This window comes from Moschus berezovskii, chromosome 6, assembly GCF_049115385.1.
Source record: "Moschus berezovskii isolate FMDL1 chromosome 6, NW_MosBer_1.0, whole genome shotgun sequence".
Lineage (NCBI taxonomy): Eukaryota > Metazoa > Chordata > Mammalia > Artiodactyla > Moschidae > Moschus > Moschus berezovskii.
The window spans coordinates 98,952,916-98,977,653 of record NC_142465.1 but is presented as its reverse complement, the minus strand read 5'-3'; the positions used below and the strand labels follow the sequence as shown (position 1 = coordinate 98,977,653).

The window sequence follows — 24,738 nt, the reverse complement described above, 5'->3', positions numbered from 1 at the left end:
ATATGTAGACTGCTGAGGAAAGCTATATGGTCCCAACCTGGCAGGTTAAGAGTTCTTTGAACTAGTTAATGAAATGCTTCATACTGGGAACCTGGAGAAATATCAGCTTAGTTTCTGAAAAGCCTTTTGATAATGCCTCCCTTAAGGGTTTTAGAAAAATACCAACAGAGTAAAAAGTATTGCTTTTTTCATAGATTTCAAAATATTTAAACAATAGCAAAAAAGAGTACAAAGGAAAAACTGCTGTTCTCTGCCCAGGGAGGTCAGTCATTGGTTGATACCAGTTTTATTATGGCAAATAATACTGTTAGTGCTAGCAGAACTCTTTGGAGGAGAGCTTAGAAAGACAATTGATGGACGTCAAGTTAAAGATATTTTGAAAAGTGAAAAATGTGTTAGCTTTGTAAATACATTGAGGTGAATTTAAAAACATGGGCACCCACTGCTATGATATTTTAACCTGTAGAGTTTCACTGTAATTTTTAAAAACAAATTTTGTTGAGGTATGTTTAGGATGCTATAGTAGAAATACAGTGGAATGTGCAGCCTATAAGAAACAGAAATTTATTTCTCATAGTTCGGGAGGCTTGGAAGTCCAGGATCAAGGTGCTGGCAAATTTGATGTTGGATGAGAACCAGTCTTCTCATTGGTGGCTGTGTTTTCACTATAAACTCATGTGGCAAAGGGTCAGGGGATCTCTTTGGGGCCTCTTTTATAAGGCCAGTAATCCTATTTGTGATGGTTCCATTTCATGACCTGGTCACCTCCTAAGGGCCTAAGTTCTGAATACAATTACTTTGGTGATTAGGTTTCAACATATGAATTAGGATTGGGGGAGGGTAAAGCGTGCAGACCAGGTGCTACTGCTAAGTCACTCCAGCCACGTCCAACTCTTTGCCACACCATGGACTGTAGTCCGCCAGGCTCCTCTCTCCATGGGATTCTCCAGGCAGAATGTTCTAATCGTAAATATATAGTTTAGTTTTTACATACCTATATGAGTTTCAGTGTAATTTGATTTACACATTTGTATTAGTAGAAGGTTAAATATTTACATTTTAAAAAATGTAGTGTATGCTATAGACCACTTTTATTATATTTTAAATATTTACTTATTTATTTATTTGGTTGTGCTGCATAGCACAGCATATAGGATCTTAGTTGCCCCACCAGGGATGGATGGAGCTTCGTGCACTGGAAGCTTGGAGTCTTAACCACTGGACTGCTAGGGAAGTCCCAGATACTTAGATTTTAAAGTTTGGGAAGTAAAAAACAAGCTCTTAGTCTACTATTTTATAGTTGTGAATCAGTTTCTTATTACAAGCTTTTCATATTGGTTTCTGTATGTTCTATATGTTAATTATTGCTATAAAATAAGTTGCTGTTTGATGATGAGACCTGTGGATTGACCCAGCTTCTAGATTTATCTGATTATTTCCTCATGATGTCATTTAGCTTACTTCTGTGTCTTCTATATTTTAAGGTGGAAGTTATATCTTATATTAGTCTACTACTAGAACTAGTAGTAGATAGATGGATAGACAGATAGATACATGCCTAGCCACACACACACGTGTGTGTGTGTGTGTAGCCTTTTATTCTATTCAGGTCTTTCTTCATTAGATTGGATGAGGCCCACCCACGTTGGGGGAGGCAATACGCTTTACTCCATCCACCAGTTTAGACCTTGATCCCATCCATCAAACACCCTCATAAGACACATGCAGAAATAATGTTTAATCACATATCTGGGCACCTTGAGGCCCAGTGAAGTTGATGCATAAAATTAACCATCACAGATCTAAGACTTGATTTGTTTTTTGTTCAGTCACTAAGTTGTGTCCAGTTCTTTGCGACTGCATGGACTGCAGCACGCCAGGCTTTCCTGTCCTTCACTATCTCCCAGAGTTTGCTCAGACTCATGTGCATTGAATCTGTGATGCCATCCAGTCATCCATCCTCTGTCACCTCTTCTTCTCCTGCCCTCAATCTTTCCCAGCATCAGGGTCTTTTCCAGTGAGTTGGCTTCTCGCATCAAGTGGCCAAAGTATTGGAGCTTCAGCTTCAGCACCAGTCCTTCCAATGAACACCCAGGACTGATCTCCTTTAAGATGGACTGGTTGGATCTCCTTGCAATCCAAGGGACTCTCAAAAATCTTCTGCAGCACCACAGTTTGAAAGCATCAGTTCTTTGGTGCTCAGCCTTCTTTGTGGTCCAACTCTCACATTTTTAAAAAACCTGCAAAAAGTTTATTGTAAAAGAATATATATTCACATGCACAAATAAAAATGTATTTGTATAAATTATTTTAGCACTATTGTGTAAGTTGAATAATTACTTAGCTTTAGTTTCTTAGTTGTATCAGTCTCTGATATCATGCCATTGGTAGTTTTTTGAAGAGTAGTTTTTAAAAATTTCATAAAGTATTAAAATGTCCAGCAATTTTTTCAAACTTTCATTTTATGTTTCTTAAATTTGAGATCCTTGACACAATCAGTTGACTTTTCTGTGTGGAACATAATATTTTTAATTGAGAAAATATATACAAATGCTTGGTACTGGGTACACTTAGAACAGATTCTATAAATGGAGACTATTCACAATTCTCATTTTTTTGGTATTGAAATGTGTAAATATTTTAGTACAAATAGTTTCACAGTTAATGTATTTTGCTCCATTTACCTGATAGCTCAGTTGGTAAAGAATCTGCCTGTAGTGCAGGAGACCCTGGTTGGATTCCTGGGTGGGGAAAATCTCATGGAGAAGGGAAAGGCTACCCACTCCCGTTTTCTGGCCTGGAGAATTCCATGGGGTCACAAAGAGTTGGACACGACTGAGCAACTTTCACTTTTCATAAGACAAATCTTGTCAAAAAAGAGGTCTTGATTTTCTTTGAATGTTTTGCTAAATTCATATACTATAAAATCACAGGCTGTCTCAATTTCATTTTTGTGGTACTGTGATTTATAATAAGAAATATATATTTGGTGTTCATTTATTCTTCTTGGCACAGAGCTCCTAAACTCCTTGGATTTCCTGTGATGAGAGCTGTAAAGGTGTCTTGTTACGTTAATGGGACTTCCCTGGTGGCGCAGATGGTAAAGAATCCCCCTGCAGTGTGAGACCTGGGTTCACTCCCTGGGTTATTTAATGAGGTGACTTTTGGGCCTCAGCTAAGCATGGAGGCTGGTGCTTGGAGAACCAACCACTGATTAGGGAGTTGGAACTTAATTTTTTTAACTTTTTATTTTTTATTGGAGTATAGCCCATTTGGGTATGGACTATGGGCATCCCAGGTGGCGCTAGTGGTAAAGAACCCTCCTGCCAATGCAGGTAGACATAAGAGACCTGGGTTTGATCTCTGAGTCAGGAAGATCCCCTGGAGAAGGAAATGGCAGCCTACTACAGTATTCTTGCCTGGAGAATCCCATGGACAGAGGAGCCTGGCAGGCTGTAGTCTATCGGGTCACATGGAGTTGGACAGAAGTGAAATGACTTAGCATACATGCATCAAGGCACCTGGCAGATTCAGTGTCTGCTGAGAGGTCATAGCTGATTAGCAAACAATGTTTTGATAGTTTCAGGTGAACAGAGAAGGAACTCAGCCACACATATACATGTATCTGTTCTCCCCCAGTCAAGTTGGAACTTTCTGTCTCACTCCCCCAGCCGACCTCTGGGTTAGGGAGAAGGGCTGGAGGTTGAGTTCAGTCATCTTTGACTGGTGATTTAATCAGTCATGTCTATGTAGTAAAGTCTCCATAAAATCCCCAAAGGATAGGGTTTGGAGAGTTTCTGGGTTGGGGAACATGTGGTGATTCAGGGTGATTCAGGGTCCCTTGGAGAGTACTTGGAAACTCTTTGCCCTTTCTTGTACCTTTCCCTTTGCATCTTTTTCGTCTGTTTTCATCTGGCTGTTTCTGAGTTACATCCTTCTATAATAAACTGATAATCTAGTAAGCAAAATGTTTCTCTGAGTCTTGTGAACCACTCTAGCAGATTAATCGAGTTCAGATTAATTGGAACCTCCAATGGTAAATTGGAAGCTTGGGTGATAACCTGGACTTGCACCTGGGGTCTAAAGTGGAGTGTGGTGGGTTTGGGGGTTGGGCAGTCTTGTGAGACAGAGCCCTTAACCTGGGGAATCTGATGAAAATATCTCTGGGTAGATAGTGTCATAATTGAGATGAATTGTAGGACAGTTCATCCTACATTGGTGTCTCAAGCATTGCATGGTGGTATAAGAAACTGCTTCTCCCCATATTGGAATTAGGTGTAGACCCCAGACTTAAATTCTTTCTAGTACAGAATATTAGTGTATTCAGTTTAATGTTGGAGCTTAATTGTGGTAGCCAATCTCCAAAGATGGACCAGGTCTCTGAAATCGATGTCTTTGTGTTGTCCTCTGCTGCATTGATTCAGGCTTTCCCTGAGACTCCCTGTAACCGAACGGAAGTGATCAATAGCTGTGGTATGATTGGGGAGCCCTGAGCAGCTCTGTGGGAAGTTCAGCTGCCCTGTTGGAAATGGTTCATAAAGAAGGGGATATTCTAGACTTACATGGAGGTGCCCTGGCAGAGCTCAGGCTCCTGCCATTCCCTCTGAGGCACAGGACGTGGGAGTGCAGCCCCATCACCATCTGGCTGTGGTCACAAGTTGCTGATCTCAAGTGACAGTAGCAGTAGAACCGCCCTGCTGAGCCCAGTCAACCAATAGTGTGAGGAGAAATCATAAAAGAATTCCTGTTTTTAGGCATGACATTTTGAGGTAGTTTGTTACACAGCAATAGGTATGCATGTTAAGGCACTTCAGTCGTGTTTGGCTATTTGCGACCTCATGGACTGTAGCCTGCCAGGGTTCTCTGTCCATGGAATTCTCCAGACAAAAATACATTCCCTTCTCCAGTGAATCTTCCCAACCCAGGGACTGAACCTTAGCCTCTTATATCTCTTGCATTGGCAGGCGAGTTCTTTGTCACTAGTGCCACCTGGGAAGCCCTTACACAATGATTGATAATAATCAAATCAGATAGGTTGAGTTATTCCCAAGTACAATTTTAGAATTTTAAAATTAAGCCTTGTACATGGGTTGGAATCTTGTTTAATTTGTTCAAGCCCTATTGTTTGCAGAAGGATAAATTTCAGGGTTTTCTTCTTTGCAATATTTGCAAACAATTGTCAACAAATAATTGTAGTTCACTATGTTCTGAAAGAGATGGGAATACCAGACCACCTGACCTGCCTGTTGAGAAACCTGTATGCAGGTCAGGAAGCAACAGTTAGAACTGGACATGGAACAACAGACTGGTTCCAAATAGGAAAAGGAGTACGTCAAGGCTGTATATTGTCACCCTGCTTATTTAACTTATCTCAGAGTACATCATGAGAAGCTCTGGGCTAGATGAAACACAAGCTGGAATCAGGATTGCCAGGTGAAATATCAATAACCTCAGATATGCAGATGACACCACCCTTATGGCAGAAAGTGAGGAGGAACTCAAAAGCCTCTTGATGAAAGTGAAAGAGGAGAGTGAAAAGGTTGGCTTGAAGCTCAACATTCAGAAAACAAAGATCATGGCATCTGGTCCCATCACTTCATGGGAAATAGATGGGGAAACAGTGGAAACAGTGTCAGACTTTATTTTTTGGGGCTCCAAAATCACTGCGGATGCTGATTGCAGCCATGAAATTAAAAAACGCTTACTCCTTGGAAGGAAAGTTATGACCAGCCTAGATAGCATATTGAAAAGCAGAGACATTACTTTGCCAACCAAGGTCCGTCTAGTCAAGGCTGTGGTTTTTCCCGTGGTCATGTATGGATGTGAGAGTTGGACTGTGAAGAAAGCTGATCGCCGAAGAATTGATGCATTAGAACTGTGGTGCTGGAGAAGACTCTTGAGAATCCCTTGGACTGCAAGGAGATCCAACCAGTCCATTCTAAAGGAGATCAATCCTGGGTGTTCATTGGAAGGACTGATGCTGAAGCTGAAACTCCAATACTTTGGCCACCTCATGCAACGAGTTGACTCACTGGAAAAGAGTCTGATGCTAGGGGGGATTGGGGGCAGGAGGAGATGGGGACGACAGAGAATGAGATGGCTGGATGGCATCACCGACTCGATGGACATGAGTTTGAGTGAACTCCGGGAGTTGGTGATGGACAGGGATGCCTGGCGTGCTGTGGTTCATGGGGTCGCAAAGAGTCGGACACGACTAAGCGTTTAACTGAACTGAACTGATGTTTCAAAAACTGGAGGCTTTGGATGTTTTATTTACATAATAGGTTTCTTTTTTTTTTTATTTTAGTTTTGGCTACACTGGGTCTTCATTGCTGTGCAGGGACTTTCTCTAGTTGCAGTGAGTGGGGGCTACTCTCTAGTTGTGGTGTGCAGTCTTCTTGTTGTGGTGGCTTCTCATGTTGCAGCGCAGCGGCTTTAGGGCAGGTAGGTTCAGTAGTTGTGGCACATGAGCTTAATTGCCCCGTGGCACGTGGGGTCTTCCTATATCAGGGATTGAACCCCTGACCCCTATACTGGCAGGCAGATTCTTAACCACTGGACCACCAGGGAAATGCATACTTAGTTGTTGTTCAGTTTCTAAGTCGTGTCCGACCCTTTGTGACCCCATGAATTGCAGCACGCCAGGCTTCCCTGACCTTCACTATCTCCCACAGTTTGCTCAAATTCATCTATTGGGTCAGTGATGCCATCCAAGCATCTCATCCTCTGTTGAACCCCCCTTTTGCTTGCTCTCAACCTTTCCCAGCATCAGGGTCTTTTCAAATGAGTCAGCGCTTCTCATCAGGTGGCCAAAGTACTAGAGCTTCAGCTTTAGCATCAGTCCTTTCAATGAATATTCAGGGTTGATTTCCTTTAGAATTTACTGATTTGATCTCCTTGCAGTCCACGGGACTCTCAAGAGTCTTCTCCAGTGGTTTTTTAAAAGAAGATTTTTAAACTGATTAAAAAAATAATAAAAGCCAATATTTAAAAGTCTTATTTATAAAATAGTTCACAATTGATATATGTCAGCTTAGATTGATTGACAAAATTGTTCTTCCTCTTCAAAGAGTCATATTCCTAACATTCAACTGATGATAACCAGTAAAGAGATAGTGCACACTGCCAGGAAGAAGTATTTATTTTTAATTAAACATCAGTTTTCTCACAAAGATCAGGTAGTTCATTTATTCTGTGTATATATAAAATATTTAAAATTTGACAGCGATAGCTTACACTTTGATTGTTAGACTGTGGGAACTTATTTGGATGAAATTATAAATTATGCATCTATCACAACCAAACCCAAGTGTTTTTCTGCTTCCTCAGTTTCTTAATAAGAACACTGTTTCTATTTTGATGCTATATTCCAACAAAATTTGCATCTGTGGCATCTCTGCAAAATCAAATAATTGATTTGTTCAGTGCTAACCTGTTTAAATTTATAGTGGCGGTCACATAATATCAGCTGTTTTATCTTCATCAAAAAAGACTTTAAAACTTTTTCTTGAATTTAATGTTAGATTTTAAAAAAAATGAGCCAATATTTAAATTAATTTAGCTGATTTTTCTCCTTTAAAACACCCATGACTGAGTGTTTTCTAGTTGTTTCTAGTTGTTTGTAAAATTCTTCTGCTTTTGGAGCCAACAAATTAATAAATACTGCCTTAAACATACACTAGGAATTTGGGATGTAAAAGCAAGCACTATTAGAATACTCATTTTATCTCAATGAGAAGTCATGCTTCATAGTTTTATATAACTGTATCTGCTGAGGCTGTATTAAATTGCCATCGTTAAGCACAGGCTTCTTAACATAACTGCTAATTTTTTACTGAACTGAAGAATAAATAAGCAGATTTGGGTCTTGGCATCAGTTATGACTAACCTAGACAACATATTAAAAAGCAGAGATATTTTGTTGACCTTTGTCAACAAAGGTCCGTCTTGTCAAGGCTATGGTTTTTCCAGTAGTCATGTATGGATGTGAGAGTTGGACTGTAAAGAAAGCTGAGCGTCGAAGAATTGATGCTTTTGAAGTATGGTGTTGGAGAAGACTCTTGAGAGTCCCTTGGACTGCAAGGAGATCCAACCAGTCCATCCTAAATGAGATCAGCCCTGGGTGTTCATTGGAAGGACTGATGTTGAAGCTGAAACTCCAATACTTTGGCCAATTGATGTGAAGAGCTGACTCATTTGAAAAGACCCTGATGCTGGGAAAGATTAGGGGCAGGAGGAGAAGGGGACAACAGAAGATGAGATGGTTGGATGGCATCACCAACTTAATGGACATGGGTTTGGGTAAACTTCGGGAGTTGGTGATGGACAGGGAGGCCTGGCGTGCTGTGATTCATGGGGTTGCAAAGAGTGGGACACGACTGAGTGACTGAACTGAACTGAAATGTTGAGAAGCATTTTGTGCAAACTGCAGATCATGAACTTTTCTGAGAAATGGAAATTCAGAATTTAATTTTTCAGAAGAACATTTATTTATTTGGCTACTCTGGGTCTTAGATTCGGGACACAGGATCTTTGATCTTTAGTTGCAGCATATGAAATCTAATTCCCTGATCAGGAATGGAACCCTGGCCCCCTGCATTGAGAATGTGGAGTCTTAGCTGCTGGACCACCACGGAAGTTCCTAATTTTTTCATTAAACATACTATTTTGAGCTCATTGTTGCTGATAGATTTTTTTTTTTTTGAAAAGTAAAAAAGCCTAATCCCAAATACATAGTTTATGGGAGTTTGATTCTTGGGTCAGGAAGATCCCTTGGTGAAGGAAATGGCAACCCACTCCAGTATTCTTGCCATGAACAGAGCCACCAGGGAAGCCCCATTGATAATCATATACGGTTCATATAATAATAAGGTTCTGTCTGGTGACCTGTGGTGCTAAGGTTTTTGGTGACCTTTTCTATGGAAGCAGTAAAAGTGGCATCTGACCTTATCATATCTGCCTGGCACCTTGTAGTCATGTCAGGTTGGCTTTGTGGAAGAGCTCTGTGGCCGAGGATTGGTCACGAAAGTATTGGTGTGGTGAAATGCCCCCAGGGACATATTACATGTGCTAATGCCTGGGCTACAGCAGCAGTCATCTTACTGGTCTACCTACCCTAGTCTCCCTTTCTTCCTAACCTGCACACTGCTTTCAATGCCTCTTAATTCCAAAGAATTATTTTGCTTTTACTGTTCAATAAGGTAATGCCTGCTCTCTGTAAAAGTTTTAAGTAAAAAAAAAAAAGTTTTAAGTATTATGTAACTATAAGCATGGAAAAGTAAAAATCTTATGTGATTCTACCTCTGAAGATAAACATTGTTATCAATTTGGTCTATATTCTATTATTCTTTTGCACATATACCAACAGAAATATATTTTATATTTTTGGATATTAGATTAGACCTTCAAATGAAGAATCATTCTAGACCCCACCTGTTGGAAATGATGACACTCCTAGCACAGTCTCTATCTTATATCTTTATGGTGTAGAAACTGGGCAAGGCTGAGTCTTCTCACTAATATAAACTGAATATTTTCTGAGCTTGACTAGATCAGATATATATTGACATCCAAGGCTTTTTTTTTTTAAAAAAAAAGCTAATCTTTTCCAAGGTTAAGTTCGAAAGTCTAGACACGATGAAGTTGATACTTCAGTTGTTCAGTGTCTAAGGTAAAAAAATAAATTTACTGTGATGTGGTGGGCTTAGTGAGCACCTATTTCTGTGCTTGGCATTTGTGACTGATTCCCAGCAAGTTGCAAATTAGAACTGAAGATAAACAACACAGGAAAAATAGACATCTGGGTGCCTACAGTAGGAAGAGGTACTCTGTAATCGATGCTGGGATTAAAAATATACTGTGGAAGTGCACCTCAAGAACCAACTGGGGACAACCACTGTGGCACAAATTTAGTGGTCCAGTTAGGTATAAAAACCCAGAAACAATGAGAAGTGAAATCATGGGAAATTTAATCTTTCTTACTTTTCCAAATTTGAGAAAGTCTGATGAAGTATCACCATGTATTCTTCTCCATTAGGAGCAAAGATAAAATCAAAATACAGTATAAACCTCCTTTTGTGGAGTGATCACTTGGTATTACACTTTTTAGGAATATTGGGAAGAAGTGCAGGAACAGCCATGAACATAAGAGAAAGTGATGGAAAGCTGAAGTGTCGATTTTAAGGGAAAGGGATGTCTGTCTCCACGGAGACTTAAGTAAGACAATAATGATTAAAAAAAATGTGAAAAGAGTGTTTAAGAACAAATTTATAATTGAAAGAAGGGCCTGAAAGCCTCTGAAATGGCATACTAAGAGGAGCACTGGGATTTTCTCCATGGAAGAGTTTTCTGAAAGGAGTTATCGCCTTCCAATTATGGCTTTATGCCTATTCTCCCCAAAGACATATGGGCTTGAAACCCCACCTGGCCCCCTAAGAGAAACTTCTATGGTCCTGATGAGATTGTGTGCCTTAGAATCACTTCTCCAAGAAAGGAGATGCTAAAGGGTACTCGAATAAAATATTAAAAATTATGAAGGACATAACAAAGGCCAATCAGTCCTTTCTTTTCCCCAGACCCCATAATAGGAGAACAAGGGTTTTCTGATGAAATTAAAGAGTAGCAAATTAAGTGCTAATAAAATGGAATAGTCACTTATATAATTCATTATCATGGGAGGTCACAGAGGCAAATTCTGTGGCTGGATTAACTGTGGGGCTGGCTGATTTTATGACCGCTAAAGATATTTTTAGCAGTGGAGGCTGATATTGTGAGAGAAGTGATCCTATTATGTTCTCCCAGAGATGGTTTGTAAAGACCTCTAGCAAGTGGTGTCTGAGACATGTGAGAGCCAGCCTCGTGGGTTCTGATCTTTGGTGGGAAATTGTAGTAAAAATTAGTTTTTAAGGGGAATGTCCTCAGGTCTTGTATTCGTGTTTCAGTCCCAACTTCTCTCATAGAGATCCAAAAGTCCTTTAATGAGAAGCAGCTGGGGTACAAAATTTTGTTACACCAGATGGGGAATTCCTGAAGATCTTTTATCTTTTGTCCGGCAGAGTGACTATAAACAGTGCTGTGTTGTATACTTGAAATGTGCTATGAGAGTATATCTTAAATGTTCTCAGCATGCATGAAAAGGAAAAAGAATATGGTAAATGTGTGAAGTAATAGGTTATGTTCATTAGCTTGACTGTGGTGATTCTTTCACTGTGTATGCTTATCAAAACATACACCTTAAATATACACAGATGTTATTTGTCAAGCTGTGTGTGTGCTCAGTTGCTCAGTCGAGTCTGACTGTAACCCCATGGACTGTAGCCCTTCAGGCTTCTCTGTCCATGGGATTTCTCAGGCCAAAATACTAGAGTGGGTTGCCATTTCCTCCTGTAGATCTTTCTGACCCAGGGATCAAGTTTCCTGTCTCCTGCGTTGGCAGGCAGATTTTTTACCACTGAACCTCCAGGGAAGCCCTGCAGATAGGAGAGAGCATGTCTCCCAGAATTTTGTTGTTTTTGTTTTTGGCTGTGCTGGGTCTTGGTTGTGGCTTCAGGATCTAGTTCCCTGACTAGGGATTGAATTCCCAGCCCTCTGCATGGGGAGCATGGAGTCTTAACTGCTGGACCATCAGGAAGTCCCTCTCCCAGAATTTTGAGCAGCTTGTTTTTTCTTTTCCCTCTTCTGATTTTTTTCTATTTTAATGCTCTAATTTCTAATACACTTTGAGAAATTCTCCTTTGAGGAAAGAATGGGGGTATCCTATCAGCATCTAATAGATATTAATCTTATCAGTGAGGGGATATTGATCAAGGATTCCTTTAAGCCCCAGTGTTAATTCATTTATGTGTTTATTAACCATTCATTCTCCTGGACTGGGCACTCCCAAATTACTCTCTGCTGGCAGAAATGAGGCCTGTGACATGAATAACACAATGTTTTCCTCTACCATTAGGCATATCTGTGTAATGAATCAGTACAGGTTCTCCTAGTTCCAAATATATTTGATTTTGCACAGAGTAGGACTTTTCATGGCTGGGCTTCCTTCAACAAAGTTATTTATAGTTGAGTGGAAAAGAAATATAACTTTAAAAAAAAAGTTTTGGGCTTCCCTGGTGGTCCAATGGTTAAGACTACGCTTCTAATGCAGGGGATGTGGGTTCGATTCCTGATTGGGGATCCAAGGTCCCACATGCTATGAGATGCAGCCAAAGTAATAAAAAAATTTTTTTTAATTAAAAAAAAATAAAAAAGTAGATAAAAGTTTTGACACTGATGTCTTTCCTTTTGAGGACTGTATAAAAAACAAGTGAATGTATTTAATAAAATCTTCAAGTTTTAAATTGTTGTTTTTTTGCTTCTAGACCTTAGCTGGATCTCCAAAATACAAGTGAATAAACCAGCCGTGCTAAGGCGTGCAGAACAAATCCAGGCTCGTAGACCCGTGAAAAAGGAGTGGCAGGTAAGCGCTTTTCTTAAAAACTCTCTCCCTTGATTTAATATGCCTGATCTCTTCCCTCGAGGCCACAAGACTGAATTTCACTCAAGCTGCATCTCAACTTAAAAGATTGCAACTGTCCATGACTTATTTTAATAATTCATATATGATGAAGATGGGTTGGAGAAAGATAACATGTTTATCCAAACAGGGTAAAATCTTATCATTTTTGAGTGGCAAAGCTGCAAATGAATTTGAGGCATGTTTATTCATGAGTGAATTAAATGGCATATTTTCTCAACATACTTATTCAGCTTCTTAGACACACCTTTGGTTGTCTTCTATTTTAATTTTAAAACTGTAACACCTAAACCTGGTGGGTCCATTGTTGGAGGCCCTGAAGTTATGAGAGTTGATCTTCTTTGATCATCATGTTTACTGTATGATTAGTTTTCCCAAATTATCTTTCAAAATTTGAAAAATGGTGTTTTGTAGAGTACTGGTGGTCAGCATATGCTTCAGTATGTAACAGCCAAAGACATGCTATGCATCTCAGAACTGAAAGGAATTCAGAGTTCATTCCACAAGTGAGGCAAAATATCGTGATTGAATCCTTCAGGGTGACAGGTTGCATTTTGCACATCCTTAGAAATAATCTGATTGAAAAGATAAAAGGAATTTATTTGAATGAATTGTGAAATGTGAATATTGTTTTAAAATTGAAATTGGATTAAACTGGAAAAAAAGAAAGTAGAGACTTTATCGTGTCTCATTCTAGGTCCCAGGGCTGGAGGTCTAATACAAGATGGAAACTTTTTTCCCGAGTTTTCCCTTATCAGGGTAGAACCTTCCCAGGTCACTCAATGGTAAAGAACCTACCTGCCAATGCAGGACATGCAGGAGACGTGGGTTCCATCCCTGAGTCAGGAAGATCCTCTGGAGAAGGAAATGGCAACCCACCTCTGAGTCTCCTTGTGGTTGAAATGCAAAAGTCACATGTGGGGAGACTTGTTCTATTAGGAATTTCTATTTGGGTTATCCACAGATAACCCAAATAGAAATTCCTATTAGAACAGATATCTGTGGAAGAAAAAAAGTTTATAAGCTATTTTTTCCCCTTTTATTTTACTCTATGTAACATTCATCTTTTTGGTTAAACTTGAACACATCAGAATGTATGCCTTAGAACAGCATAGACAGGAGATTTTATTTCGTTTAAAGCAGTTTGTTTTTAAGGAATTTTTTGACGTGGACCTCTATTTTTTTTCCTTTTGATCTTTTTTGACCTTGTTATGGTGTTGCTTTTTTTTTTTTAATGTTTTGGTTTTATGACCCCAAGGCATATGGGATCTTAGCTCCCCTACCAGGGATTGAACTTGAATCCCTTCTTACCTTAGAAGGTGAAGTTTTAACCACTAGACTACCAGGGAAGTCCCTAGACATGAGATTTTAGCACCCATATGTACCTAATAGTTTTCTACTAACTAACTGGATTAGAGATTAATTACTTTTTTTTAAACCTTGTTTTTACGTTTCTTCAAACCAGGCTGCATGGCTCCTGAAGGCTGTTACGTGTATAGATCTTACTACACTTTCAGGTGATGACACAGCTTCCAACATTCAAAGGCTATGTTATAAAGCCAAGTATCCAATCCGGGAAGACCTCTTAAAAGCTTTAAATATGCATGATAAAGGTAATGTGTACAGTCTGTCTGGTGTTTACCTTTTTTACAGTAGCAATCACTGAATCTAAGAAGACTTAAGATTTGGATGCTAAAATAATAGTAACAATAAAATCTGTGATAGAATTGTGTATGCAGAGTAATAATTGAGATTCTTCTCTGAAAAACAGCAGAGAGAGAATCTGAGTCTCATTTTTAGGTCAGTTCTTTCCCATCATGGATTAAAGTTGCAAGTATTGAGTTTCTTTATCTTTCGTTCCAGTTCTTCAGTTTTGAAATTTTCTGTCTAGTGACTCAAATACTATGATTCTGATTCCCTAGCCACGTGTGAAAAAGCCAGTCTCATTACTTAATAATCACATCTCATACATAAAGTATTTTCTGTGAGTAAATGAAATGCTTCTGAGAATAAAATACAAATGGGAAATATCGCCAGCTTGTATACTGGGTTAGATCTTTTGAAAAAAAGTTGTATTCACTCTCTTCATGTACATGAAAGAAAGGACTTTCTAAAGTTGCCATAAGTTTAGAACCTCAACATTTAAGAAATGGAGGAGACTTTGAGAGTTAATGCCCTTGTTTCTAAATGTGAAAACTGAGACCTGAAGGGTGAGAGAACAGTGTGCCTTGTTCCTCAATGGGCTTGTTTTAGGAGCCAGATCTAAACCATGAAGGGATCTTTCATGGTTCCGAGGTACCTGTCTCTAATGTTGCATTGACCCAATGCAGGTATTTTTTCACAAATAGTTTGTGTTAATAGATAACTTATAGATCTAAACAGCTGCATAGCATTTAGAAAGTATTTAGTATGTTTCTTTTACACTGACAATAAAACACCTACCATTTCAGTTCAGTTCAGTTCAGTTCAGTCGCTCAGTCGTGTCCGACTCTCCGCGACCCCATGAATCACAGCACGCCAGGCCTCCCTGTCCATCACCAACTCCCGGAGTTCACTCAAACTCATGTCCACAGAGTCGGTGATGCCATCCAGCCATCTCATTCTCCGTCGTCCCCTTCTCCTCCCGCCCCCAACCTTTCCCAGCATCAGAGTCTTTTCCAGTGAGTTAAAAGCAGCAGCTTTATGTGAGTCTTATGCTACCGTTTTATAGTGTCTCTTTGATTTTTTAATTTAAGAGCTTATTCCTCAAACTGAGGGCTCCAGATCCAGATTTTATTATTTTCTGCAAAAGAGAGAATAGGATTAGTGACGTGTCATTTTGCAGTGCAGGCATCCCTTGTTTTATTGCACTTGGCAGACACTGTGTGTTTTACGTATTAGAGGTTTGTGGCAACCCTGCGTTGAGCAAGTCTGTTGGCACTGTTTTTCCAGCAGCATTCGCTGACTGCTTGTCTCTGTCACATTTTGATAATTGTCTCAGTAAAGCACACTTTTTCGTTATTGTAAAGCTCTTTATGGTCATCTGTGATCAGTGATCTTTGATGTTACCATTGTAATTATTTGGCATTATGTTTTTAAAAAGTACGTACCTTAATTTTCAATTAAGGTACGTACTTTTTAAAGATAGTGCTATTGCACACTTAATATTGACTACAATACAGGGTAACCATAACTTTTATATTCACCAGGAAACCAAAAAATTCCTGTCACTCATTTTATTGCGATACTTGCTTTATTTTGGTGATCTGAAACTGAAACTGCACTATCTCCAAGCTCTGCCTGTACTATCTTGCAAGGTTCACGTATATTTTTCTTCATCTACTGTCCTGTGTGAACCCTGTAAAAACTTAGACTTTGTTATCTACATGAAATAAAACATTTTCATTGAGTCAAAGCCACTAAGTTTACCATTTAGGATATTTTTTCAGCAAATGGTACTGTATTAACCTCCAGGAACAATGTATTAAAAATATTTCATTCTCTAAGGATGAGAAAATGATCCATGTTGTCAGGAACTAGAAGGGAATATGGAAAGTAAAAACCTTTTAATTTGTTGCAATGTCGTAGGAGGATTATTTTTTCTCTGATTTTGATTTCTGCCAGTGTTGAAGTATAAATAATAATTAAAAGCATATTGTGTGACTTGAGCTTCACATGAAGTAGGCCGTTATGCCTTTCTCCATAGGCATCACTACAGCTGCCGTTTGTGTTTATCCTGCCCGCGTGTGTGATGCAGTGAAAGCTTTAAAGGCTGCAGGCTGTGACATCCCAGTGGCATCAGGTAAAGTCTGTGGTTTCTGTTGTCGTTTTTTCAGTATGTTTCCCTTCAACTCAGACACCTTGGAGTATTATCTATATGGTTATTTTATTTTATTTATTTTTGACTGTACTTTAACTTTCTCTAGTTGGCCGTGAGCGGGAGCTACTCTCTACTTGCAGTGCTCAGGCTTCTCACTGCAGTGGCTTCTCGTGTTGCAGAGCACAGGCTCTAGGTGTGTGGATTTCAGTAGTTGTGGCGTGTGGGCTCAGTAGTTGCGGTGCATGGGTTCAGTTGCCTGAGGCATGTGGGATCTTAGTTTCTACACCAGGGACAAACTCATGTCCTCTGCATTGCAAGGTGGATTCTTAACCACTGGACCACCAGAGAAGTTCCTATCTATATGATTTTATGCTGCCGTACTATGCTCAGTCATTTCCAACTCTTTGCAACCCTGTGGACTATAACCCAACAGGCACTCTGTCCATGGGATTTTCCAGGCAAAAATACTGGAGTGGGTTGCCTTTTCCTTCTCCAGGGGATCTTCCCGACCCAGGGATCTAACCTGCCTCTCCTGCGTCTTCTCCATTGGCAGGCAGATTCTTTACCTACTGAGCCACTTGGGAAATCCCATATAGTTTTATATTATGCTTTTAGCCAGTCTTGTCTATTTAATTGATTGTATTTATTCATTCTTTTCATATTTGTCAATTGCCCGTTGAGTAGCAGACATGATATTAATTCCTAAGACTACAGAGCCGTGGGCTTTCCCAGTGACTCAGCGGTAAGAGCATCAGCCTGCCAGTGCAGGAGATGCAGGTTTGACCTTAAAGAAATTCAGTTGTTGAGGAATCGTCAAGTTAAGAAAAAAAATCATAATGTAGGACATATTATTTTTTTGTAAAATATAATAATAAAACCATGCAGAAATACAACCATGTTGTAACTCTGCGAGCAGAGTGATTTATTCTGCAGAGGATGGTGACACTCAGAGGGTAAGGGGTTGCTTCAAAGAGATGTAACTGCATTGGGTCTTAAGGATAAGGAGGAGTTCAGAGAGTGGATAAGCTAGGGAGTAGGTTTCCCAGGTGGCGCTAGTGGTAAAGAACCCGCCTGCCAATGCAGGAGATGCAAGAGAAGCTGGTTCGATCCCTGGGTCAGGAAGATCCCCTGGAGGAGGGCATGGCAACCCACTCCAGTATTCTTGCCAGGAGAATCCAATTAACAGAGGAGCCTGGCGGGCTATGGTCCATAGGGTCACAAAGAGTCGGACACGACTGAAGCGATTAGCAGCCATGCAAGCTAAGGAGTGGCATTTCCAACAGAGGAGCTGGCATGTGTAAAGGTGCAGAAGTGCATTGAGGGAACTGAAATGAGTTTGCAGGTGTTGCTTCCTAAGCTAGGACAAAGGGAGAACTGGGGAGTTGAAGCTGGAGAAGTAGATGGGGGTATTACCAGGCTGTGGTATTTGGGTTTTATTTTGTTGATGGGGTAGATACCAAGAGATGTTAAGTAGAGAATGGCATGATCTACTTCATCATGTAATAACTTAGGGGATGGTAGTGGATAAATTAAAGGGGATTGAAATGGAGTTAGACTGATCATAGTCCCTGTGGGAGATAACAAGAACCACCCCCAAACCTGAACAATGAAAGAGCGTATGTTCAAGAGTTATTGACTTAGAGAAAGATGCAGTAGGAGAACAAGGCATGAGGGAGGGAAAAGTCCTCCTGAATGCTTCCCTGTGTGTGTGTGTTTACAAATGGATGGATAGATATTAAATTAGATTTTCCTTTTAAAAAATGTGAGAGGGATGTCCTGGTGGTTTAAAGAAGGAAGCTGAGAAGATCATTACTTTATTTTGTTAGGGATACATCAAGAGAAACAAAGTATACAGTTCAGTTCAGTTCAGTCGCTCAGTCGTGTCCGACTCTTTGCGACCCCATGAATCACAGCACGCCAGGCCTGCCTGTCCATCACCAACTCCCGGAGTTCACTCAAACTCATGTCCATCGAGTCGGTGATGCCATCCAGCCATCTCATTCTCCGTCGTCCCCTTCTCCTCCTGCCCCCAATCCCTCCCAGGATCAGAGTCTTTTCTAGTGAGTCAACTCGTCGCATGAGGTGGCCAAAGTATTGGAGTTTCAGTTTCAGCATCAGTCCTTCCAATGAACACCCAGGATTGATCTCCTCTAGAATGGACTGGTTGGATCTCCTTGCAGTCCAAGGGACTCTCAAGAGTCTTCTCCAACACCACAGTTCAAAAGCATCAATTCTTCGGCGATCAGCTTTCTTCACAGTCCAACCCTCACATCCATACATGACCACGGGAAAAACCATAGCCTTGACTAGCCGGACCTTTGTTGGCAAAGTAATGTCTCTGCTTTTCAATATACTATCTAGGTTGTTCATAACTTTCCTTCCAAGGAGGAAGCGTCTTTTAATTTCATGGCTGCAATCAGCATCTGCAGTGATTTTGGAGCCCCAAAAAGATAAAGTCTGACACTGTTTCCACTGTTTCCCCATCTATTTCCCATGAAGTGATGGGACCAGATGCCATGATCTTTGTTTTCTGAATGTTGAGCTTCAAGTCAACCTTTTCACTCTCCTCTTTCACTTTCATCAAGAGGCTTTTGAGTTCCTCTGCACTGTCTGCCATAAGGGTGGTATCATCTGCATATCTGAGGTTATTGATATTTCTCCCGGCAATCCTGATTCCAGCTTGTGCTTCTTCCAGCCCAGCGTTCCTCATGATGTACTTTGAGATAAGTTAAATAAGCAGGGTGACAATATACAACCTTGATGTACTCCTTTTCCTATTTGGAACCAGTCTGTTGTTCCATGTCCAGTTCTAACAGTTGCTTCCTGACCTGCATACAGGTTTCTCAAGAGGCAGGTCAGGTGGTCTGGTATTCCCATCTCTTTCAGAATTTTCCACAGTTTATTGTGATCCACACAGTCAAAGGCTTTGGCATAGTCAGTGAAGCAGAAATAGATGTTTTTCTGGAACTCTCTTGCTTTCTCCATGATCCAGCAGATGTTGGCAATTTGATCTTTGGTGCCTCTGCCTTATTTATATATTAATATAGCTTATTCGTGAAGATTCCTGAAGTATTTGTCAGCTTCACCTTAATCAGTCTTCATTTTTCATTCAGTTCAGTTCAGTTCAGTTGCTTAGTCGTATCTGACTCTTTGAGACCCCATGGACTGCAGCACGCCAGGCTTCCCTATCCATCACCAACTCACGGTGCTTGCTCAAACTCATGTCCATCGAGTTGGTGATGTCATCCAACTATCTCATCTTCTGTCGGTCCCTTCTCCTCCTACCTTCAATCTTTCCCAGCATCAGGGTCTTTTCCAATGAGTTAGCTCTCACATCAGGTGGCCAGAGTATTGGAGTTTCAGCTTCAGCATCAGTCCTTCCACTGAATATTCAGTACTGATTTCCTTTAGGATGAACTGGTTGGATCTCCTTGCAGTCCAAGGGACTCTCAAGAGTCTTCTCCAACACCACAGTTCAAAAGCATCAGTTCTTCAGTGCTCAGCTTTCTTTATAGTCCAACTCTCACATCCATACATGACTACTGGAAAAACCATAGCTTTGACTAGACGGACCTTTGTCAGCAAGGTAATACCTCTGCTTTTTAATATTTTTCATTCAGTTCAGTTCAGCTTTTCTTTTATGTAACAGGGAAACATACTTTCCTCTAAGGTAGCAGATCCCAGGAATTTAATAACATCAAGGAAACATGAAAGGTTGCCTTTAGACACAAGAATGAAATCAGTGATAAGCATGTTAAAAATGTTAATACTTTTTCCAAAAGTGTCATTGTGTTTTTATTTTCCTTCTGTTCAGTATGGGAGACCTGGGTTCGATCCCTGGGTTGGGAAGATCCCCTGGGAAAGGGAAAGGCTACCCATTCCAGTATTCTGGCTTGGAGAATTCCATGGACTGTATAGTCCATGGTGTCGCAAAGAGTTGGACACGACAGAGTAACTTTCAGTTTCACTTTCATACTTGGGCCAATTCTTCCCAACTCACCACTGCTCCAGTTTTGTGGACTAATTAGGTGCTTTTCCATCATGCGGTATCTCCCCTTTATTCTCATCTGCTTGACTGTTCATTTGAAGATGGGCAGTGGATGGAACGTGTATTTCCATTTGGTTCAGTTCAGTCGCTCAGTCGTGTCCGACTCTCCGTGACCCCATGAATCACAGCACGCCAGGCCTCCCTGTCCATCACCAACTCCCGGAGTTCACTCAAACTCATGTCCATTTGATTACAACAGCTATAAATATGAATAAGTCATAACAGTGATAGCCAACTTGGTCAAGAGTAGGATCCAGAATTAACTAGTGTCCATCCACAGGGCTACTGCTTTTACTTTATGAGTAGCACTATGATGATAACATATTTTCTTAATCACTATTTTCCTAAAACTCCTGCATTAGCATGTCTGCCAGCAGCTTAATTGCAGATCTTCCAAAAGATATACTACTAGTATTTATCCTAACGTCAGTGCTATGTAAGATCGCATTCAGTTTCTTCACAGTTCACTTTGTAAGGTATCCATGAAGTTCTAAAGTGTCTGAACACTGATTTTTTTTGTTCTGAAATTCTTTGTTGAGATATTGACCAACTGAAATTTGTCTCCCTCCCTCTCTTCCTTCCTTTTTTCTCTGCTAGTGGCCACTGGCTTTCCAGCTGGACAGACTCATTTGAAAACACGATTAGAAGAGATCAGATTGGCCGTGGAAGATGGAGCTACAGAAATCGACGTGGTGATTAACAGGACCTTGGTGCTGACAGGCCAGTGGAAAGGTAAGTGCAGGTGCTTACCCAAGGGACTCAGTTATTCCCTGGTCAGCCAGATGGCAAGATCTGAAAAGAGGCAGCGTGGTTTGGAGGTCACTGTTCTAGATTACAAGTCACTAGATCAGAGGGTGAGTGAGGAAAAAACACGATTAAGACTGCTCATCCTTGTCCCTTATAACTCTGGGCAGATGCCCACCTGCATGAGCTTTTTAGATCCGTTTTAAGGAATCAGTTATTTCCAAGCAGTGAATTATTAACTTTTGCTCTATTCTCTGCTGTTTAGTTACTCAGTACAAAAACCACCTCAGTCAAATATTTTATGCAGAGTTTATTTTAATATGCTGGAGGAAGCTTCCCTTTTTTATGATAATCTTTGTGGATTTTGAGGATGTGGGATTATTGATTAGTTTGCTGCTGCTGCTGCTGCTAAGTCGCTTTCAGTTCAGTTCAGTTAAGTCGCTCAGTCATGTCCGACTCTTTGCGACCCCATGAATCACAGCACGCCAGGCCTGCCTGTCCATCACCAACTCCCAGAGTTCACTCAAACTCATGTCCATCGAGTCGGTGATGCCATCCAGCCATCTCATTCTCTGTCGTCCCCTTCTCCTTCCGCCCCCAATCCTTCCCAGCATCAGACTCTTTTCCAGTGAGTCAACTTGTCACATGAGGTGGCCAAAGTATTGGAGTTTCAGCTTTAGCATCATTCCTTCCAATGAACACCGAGGATTGATCTCCTTTAGAAAGGACTGGTTGGATCTCCTTGCAGTCCAAGGGACTCTCAAGAGTCACTTTAGTCGTGTCTGATTCTGTGTGACCCCATAGATGGCAGACCAGGCTGCCCTGTGCCTGGGATTCTCCAGCAAGAATACTGGAGTGAGTTGCCATTTCCTTCTCCATTGCATGAAAGAGAAAAGTGAAGTCGCTCAGTCATGTCTGACTCTTAGCGACCCCATGGACTGCAGCCTACCAGGCTCCTGCATCCATGGGATTTTCCAGGCAAAAGTACTGGAGTGGGGTGCCATTGCCTTCTCCAATGATTAGTTTATGAAGTCTGTTTTTAATCCTGTTCTTAAACATAGCTCCTTTGGATTTTATTATGTATTCACCTTCAAGATTCATGATTTACTATCAAGTCAATTACAATGAGACATTGCCCAGTCCAGTAACAAGCTGTTTCTTTTTTTTTTTAAGAGTTTGATTTTATGTCTACATTAAATATATTTTATATACTTAGAAATTTTTTTTTAAGTTAATAGACTATTTTTTAGAGTGGTTTTAAGTTGCAGGAAAATTGAGCAGAAAGTATGCAATTCCCATATACCCCCTGTGCACACCCCGCTACGTTCAGTTTCCTATATCATTAACATCTTACATTATTGCAGTGTATATGTTAAAATTGCTGAAGCTGAATTAATAACATTGATACATAATCAAAGGAGGTAGGATGTGCTCAATCATGTCGAGTTTTCTGACCCTATGGACTTTAGCCCGCCAGGTTTTTCCAGACAAGAATACTGGAGTGGGAGTTGCCATTTCCTACTCCACAGAGACTGTTGATAGCTAAAATAAGTACAATTCTGTATTTAAAAAAAAACAACATTGTAATTTGTAGCTTAATTGAAAAATTTTATTGAAACCATAGGATAAAACCAGAATAATGTATTGCCTCTTTAGCTATATAGCTATCAAATAAATGGCATATTTTATTCTAATTACAAGGGGTAATTTGTAATTCATTAATTAAAATTAATTCTCACTGTTAATTAACCAGTAATAAAGGAAGTAGGTGTTCTACTTAATCTCCTCCCCTACAAATAACCCTTGATAACACTGCAACGCACAACTTCCCAAGCCATTTCCCCTTCATATACACACATGCAACTCCTACCGTTTTGTAAAGTTTTAAATAAATATTTTTTTAAAAAGTGAAAAAGTTTAGAATTAAAAATAGGATCATGCTTAATGTATTTTCCCTTAACCTAACAATTGGTCTTGCCAAAATCTCATAGGTATCTCTAGACTCTATCCATCAATCCATCTAGCTTATCTTCTGTAAATTCTAATTCCATTGTTTATTCACTAAAAATTGCTTTTGGTTAGGCAGCAGCAAAGATTCAGTCAGTGGTTTAAATGCTCAAGGATTTACTCTGTCGTGTAATGTCTATGTTCATGCATAGTCACTTAGTCCTGTCTGCCTCTTTTGTGACCTCATGGACTGGAGCCCACCAGGCTTCTCTGTCCGTGGGATTCTCCAGGCAAGAATACTGGAGTGGGTTGCCATGCCCTCTCCAGGGGATCTTCCTGACCCCAGGATTGAACCCATGTCTCCTGCATCTCCTGCATTGCCAGGCAGATTCTTTACCACTGAGCCACTTGGGAAGCCCCCTCACGTAAAGTCTAGGCGTAGGTATTTCAGGAGTATTGTGGCAGTCCCTCAGAGTTCTCAGAGACCTGAGCTTCTGTTACCTTCGGCTTCCAAAGATCATAGCATCTGATCTCAGCTTCAAGACCACTCCATTGTTTACAGTGGCTTTTGAAGCTCCAGCCCTTATACTTGTCTCCCAGACAACAGGAAATAGGGACTTGTCCTGTCTCTAGATCTCACACACCATCTTTGCTTACACCTCATGGCCCCGAAGCGAGTTCTGTGGTCAGGCTTGACTGCAAGTGAAGCTGGAAAATGCTATCATTTGGCTTGGAATATTCACGATGTTTCCATTCATTCTTTAGACGTTAGATGGTGCACATTTCTGTGCCTCAGTGGACAGGAGTGAGGGAAATACTGGTTCCAAAAGAGACTGTGCCGCATGAACTAAATAGGATGTGACCTTAAAAAATTTGACGGCAAAAGCTGAGGCAAGGGGACTGCCCTGGTGGTCCAGCGGCCGAGACTCTGTGTTCCCAATGCAGGTGGTCCGAGTTTGATCCCTGGTCAGGGAACGAGATCCCACAGGCCGTAACTAAGCAATTGCACCACAGCTACTAAGGCCGTGCGCTCTAGAGTCCTCACGCCACAACTGCAGAATCCAGTGCATTGCAACCGGAGAAGTCCTCGTGTTGCCATGAAGACCCAGCCAAAATGAATAAATTAATTTTTAAAAAGCCGAGGCGAAGCAACAATAGCAACATATAAATAAGAATATTTGTGAAGTCAGAGGGTCCAGCAGTCTGGACCATGCGCTATGGGGCAGGTTGTCTCAGAGATTTCTGTAGCCTCTGGGGAGCATCACTGTATTCCAGGAGAATCCAGTCACTAGTACAGTAGTTCTGAGTGAAAGTGAAAGTCACTCAGTCGTGTCTGACTCTGTGACCCCATGGACTGTATAGTCCTGGATTCTCCAGGCCAGAATACTGGAGTGGGTAGCCTTTCCCTTCTCCAGGGGATCTTCCCAACCCAGGGATCAAACCCAGTTCTCCCGCATTGCAGGCGGATTCTTTACCAATTGAGCCACAAGGGAAGCCCACGGCACTTCTGAAGGGTCTAGGAAAAAATGTCAGGTCATTCCCATTATCTGATACTCCCATCTGTACCCACCAACATTTTTAAATCCTTACCAGGTTTCAATGTTTTTTTTTCAGATTCTTTGTTATTTATATGTTTGTCTGTTTTTGGCTCTGCTGGGTCATTGTAGCTCTTTTGTGGGCTTTTCCCTA

The 24,738-nt window shown here is 40.7% G+C and overlaps 1 protein-coding gene across 1 annotated transcript in view; it reads left to right on the top strand.

Annotated features, from left to right (window-relative positions):
- The window catches only part of DERA (deoxyribose-phosphate aldolase), a 119,066-nt gene that overhangs the window by 25,188 nt on the left and 69,140 nt on the right, over window positions 1-24,738 (top strand). The window contains exons 2-5 of the mRNA XM_055394916.2: window positions 12,357-12,454; window positions 13,977-14,124; window positions 16,197-16,292; window positions 20,956-21,090. Of these exons, the coding sequence (XP_055250891.2) occupies window positions 12,357-12,454; window positions 13,977-14,124; window positions 16,197-16,292; window positions 20,956-21,090 (477 nt within the window). The remainder of the gene's footprint in view (window positions 1-12,356; window positions 12,455-13,976; window positions 14,125-16,196; window positions 16,293-20,955; window positions 21,091-24,738) is intronic.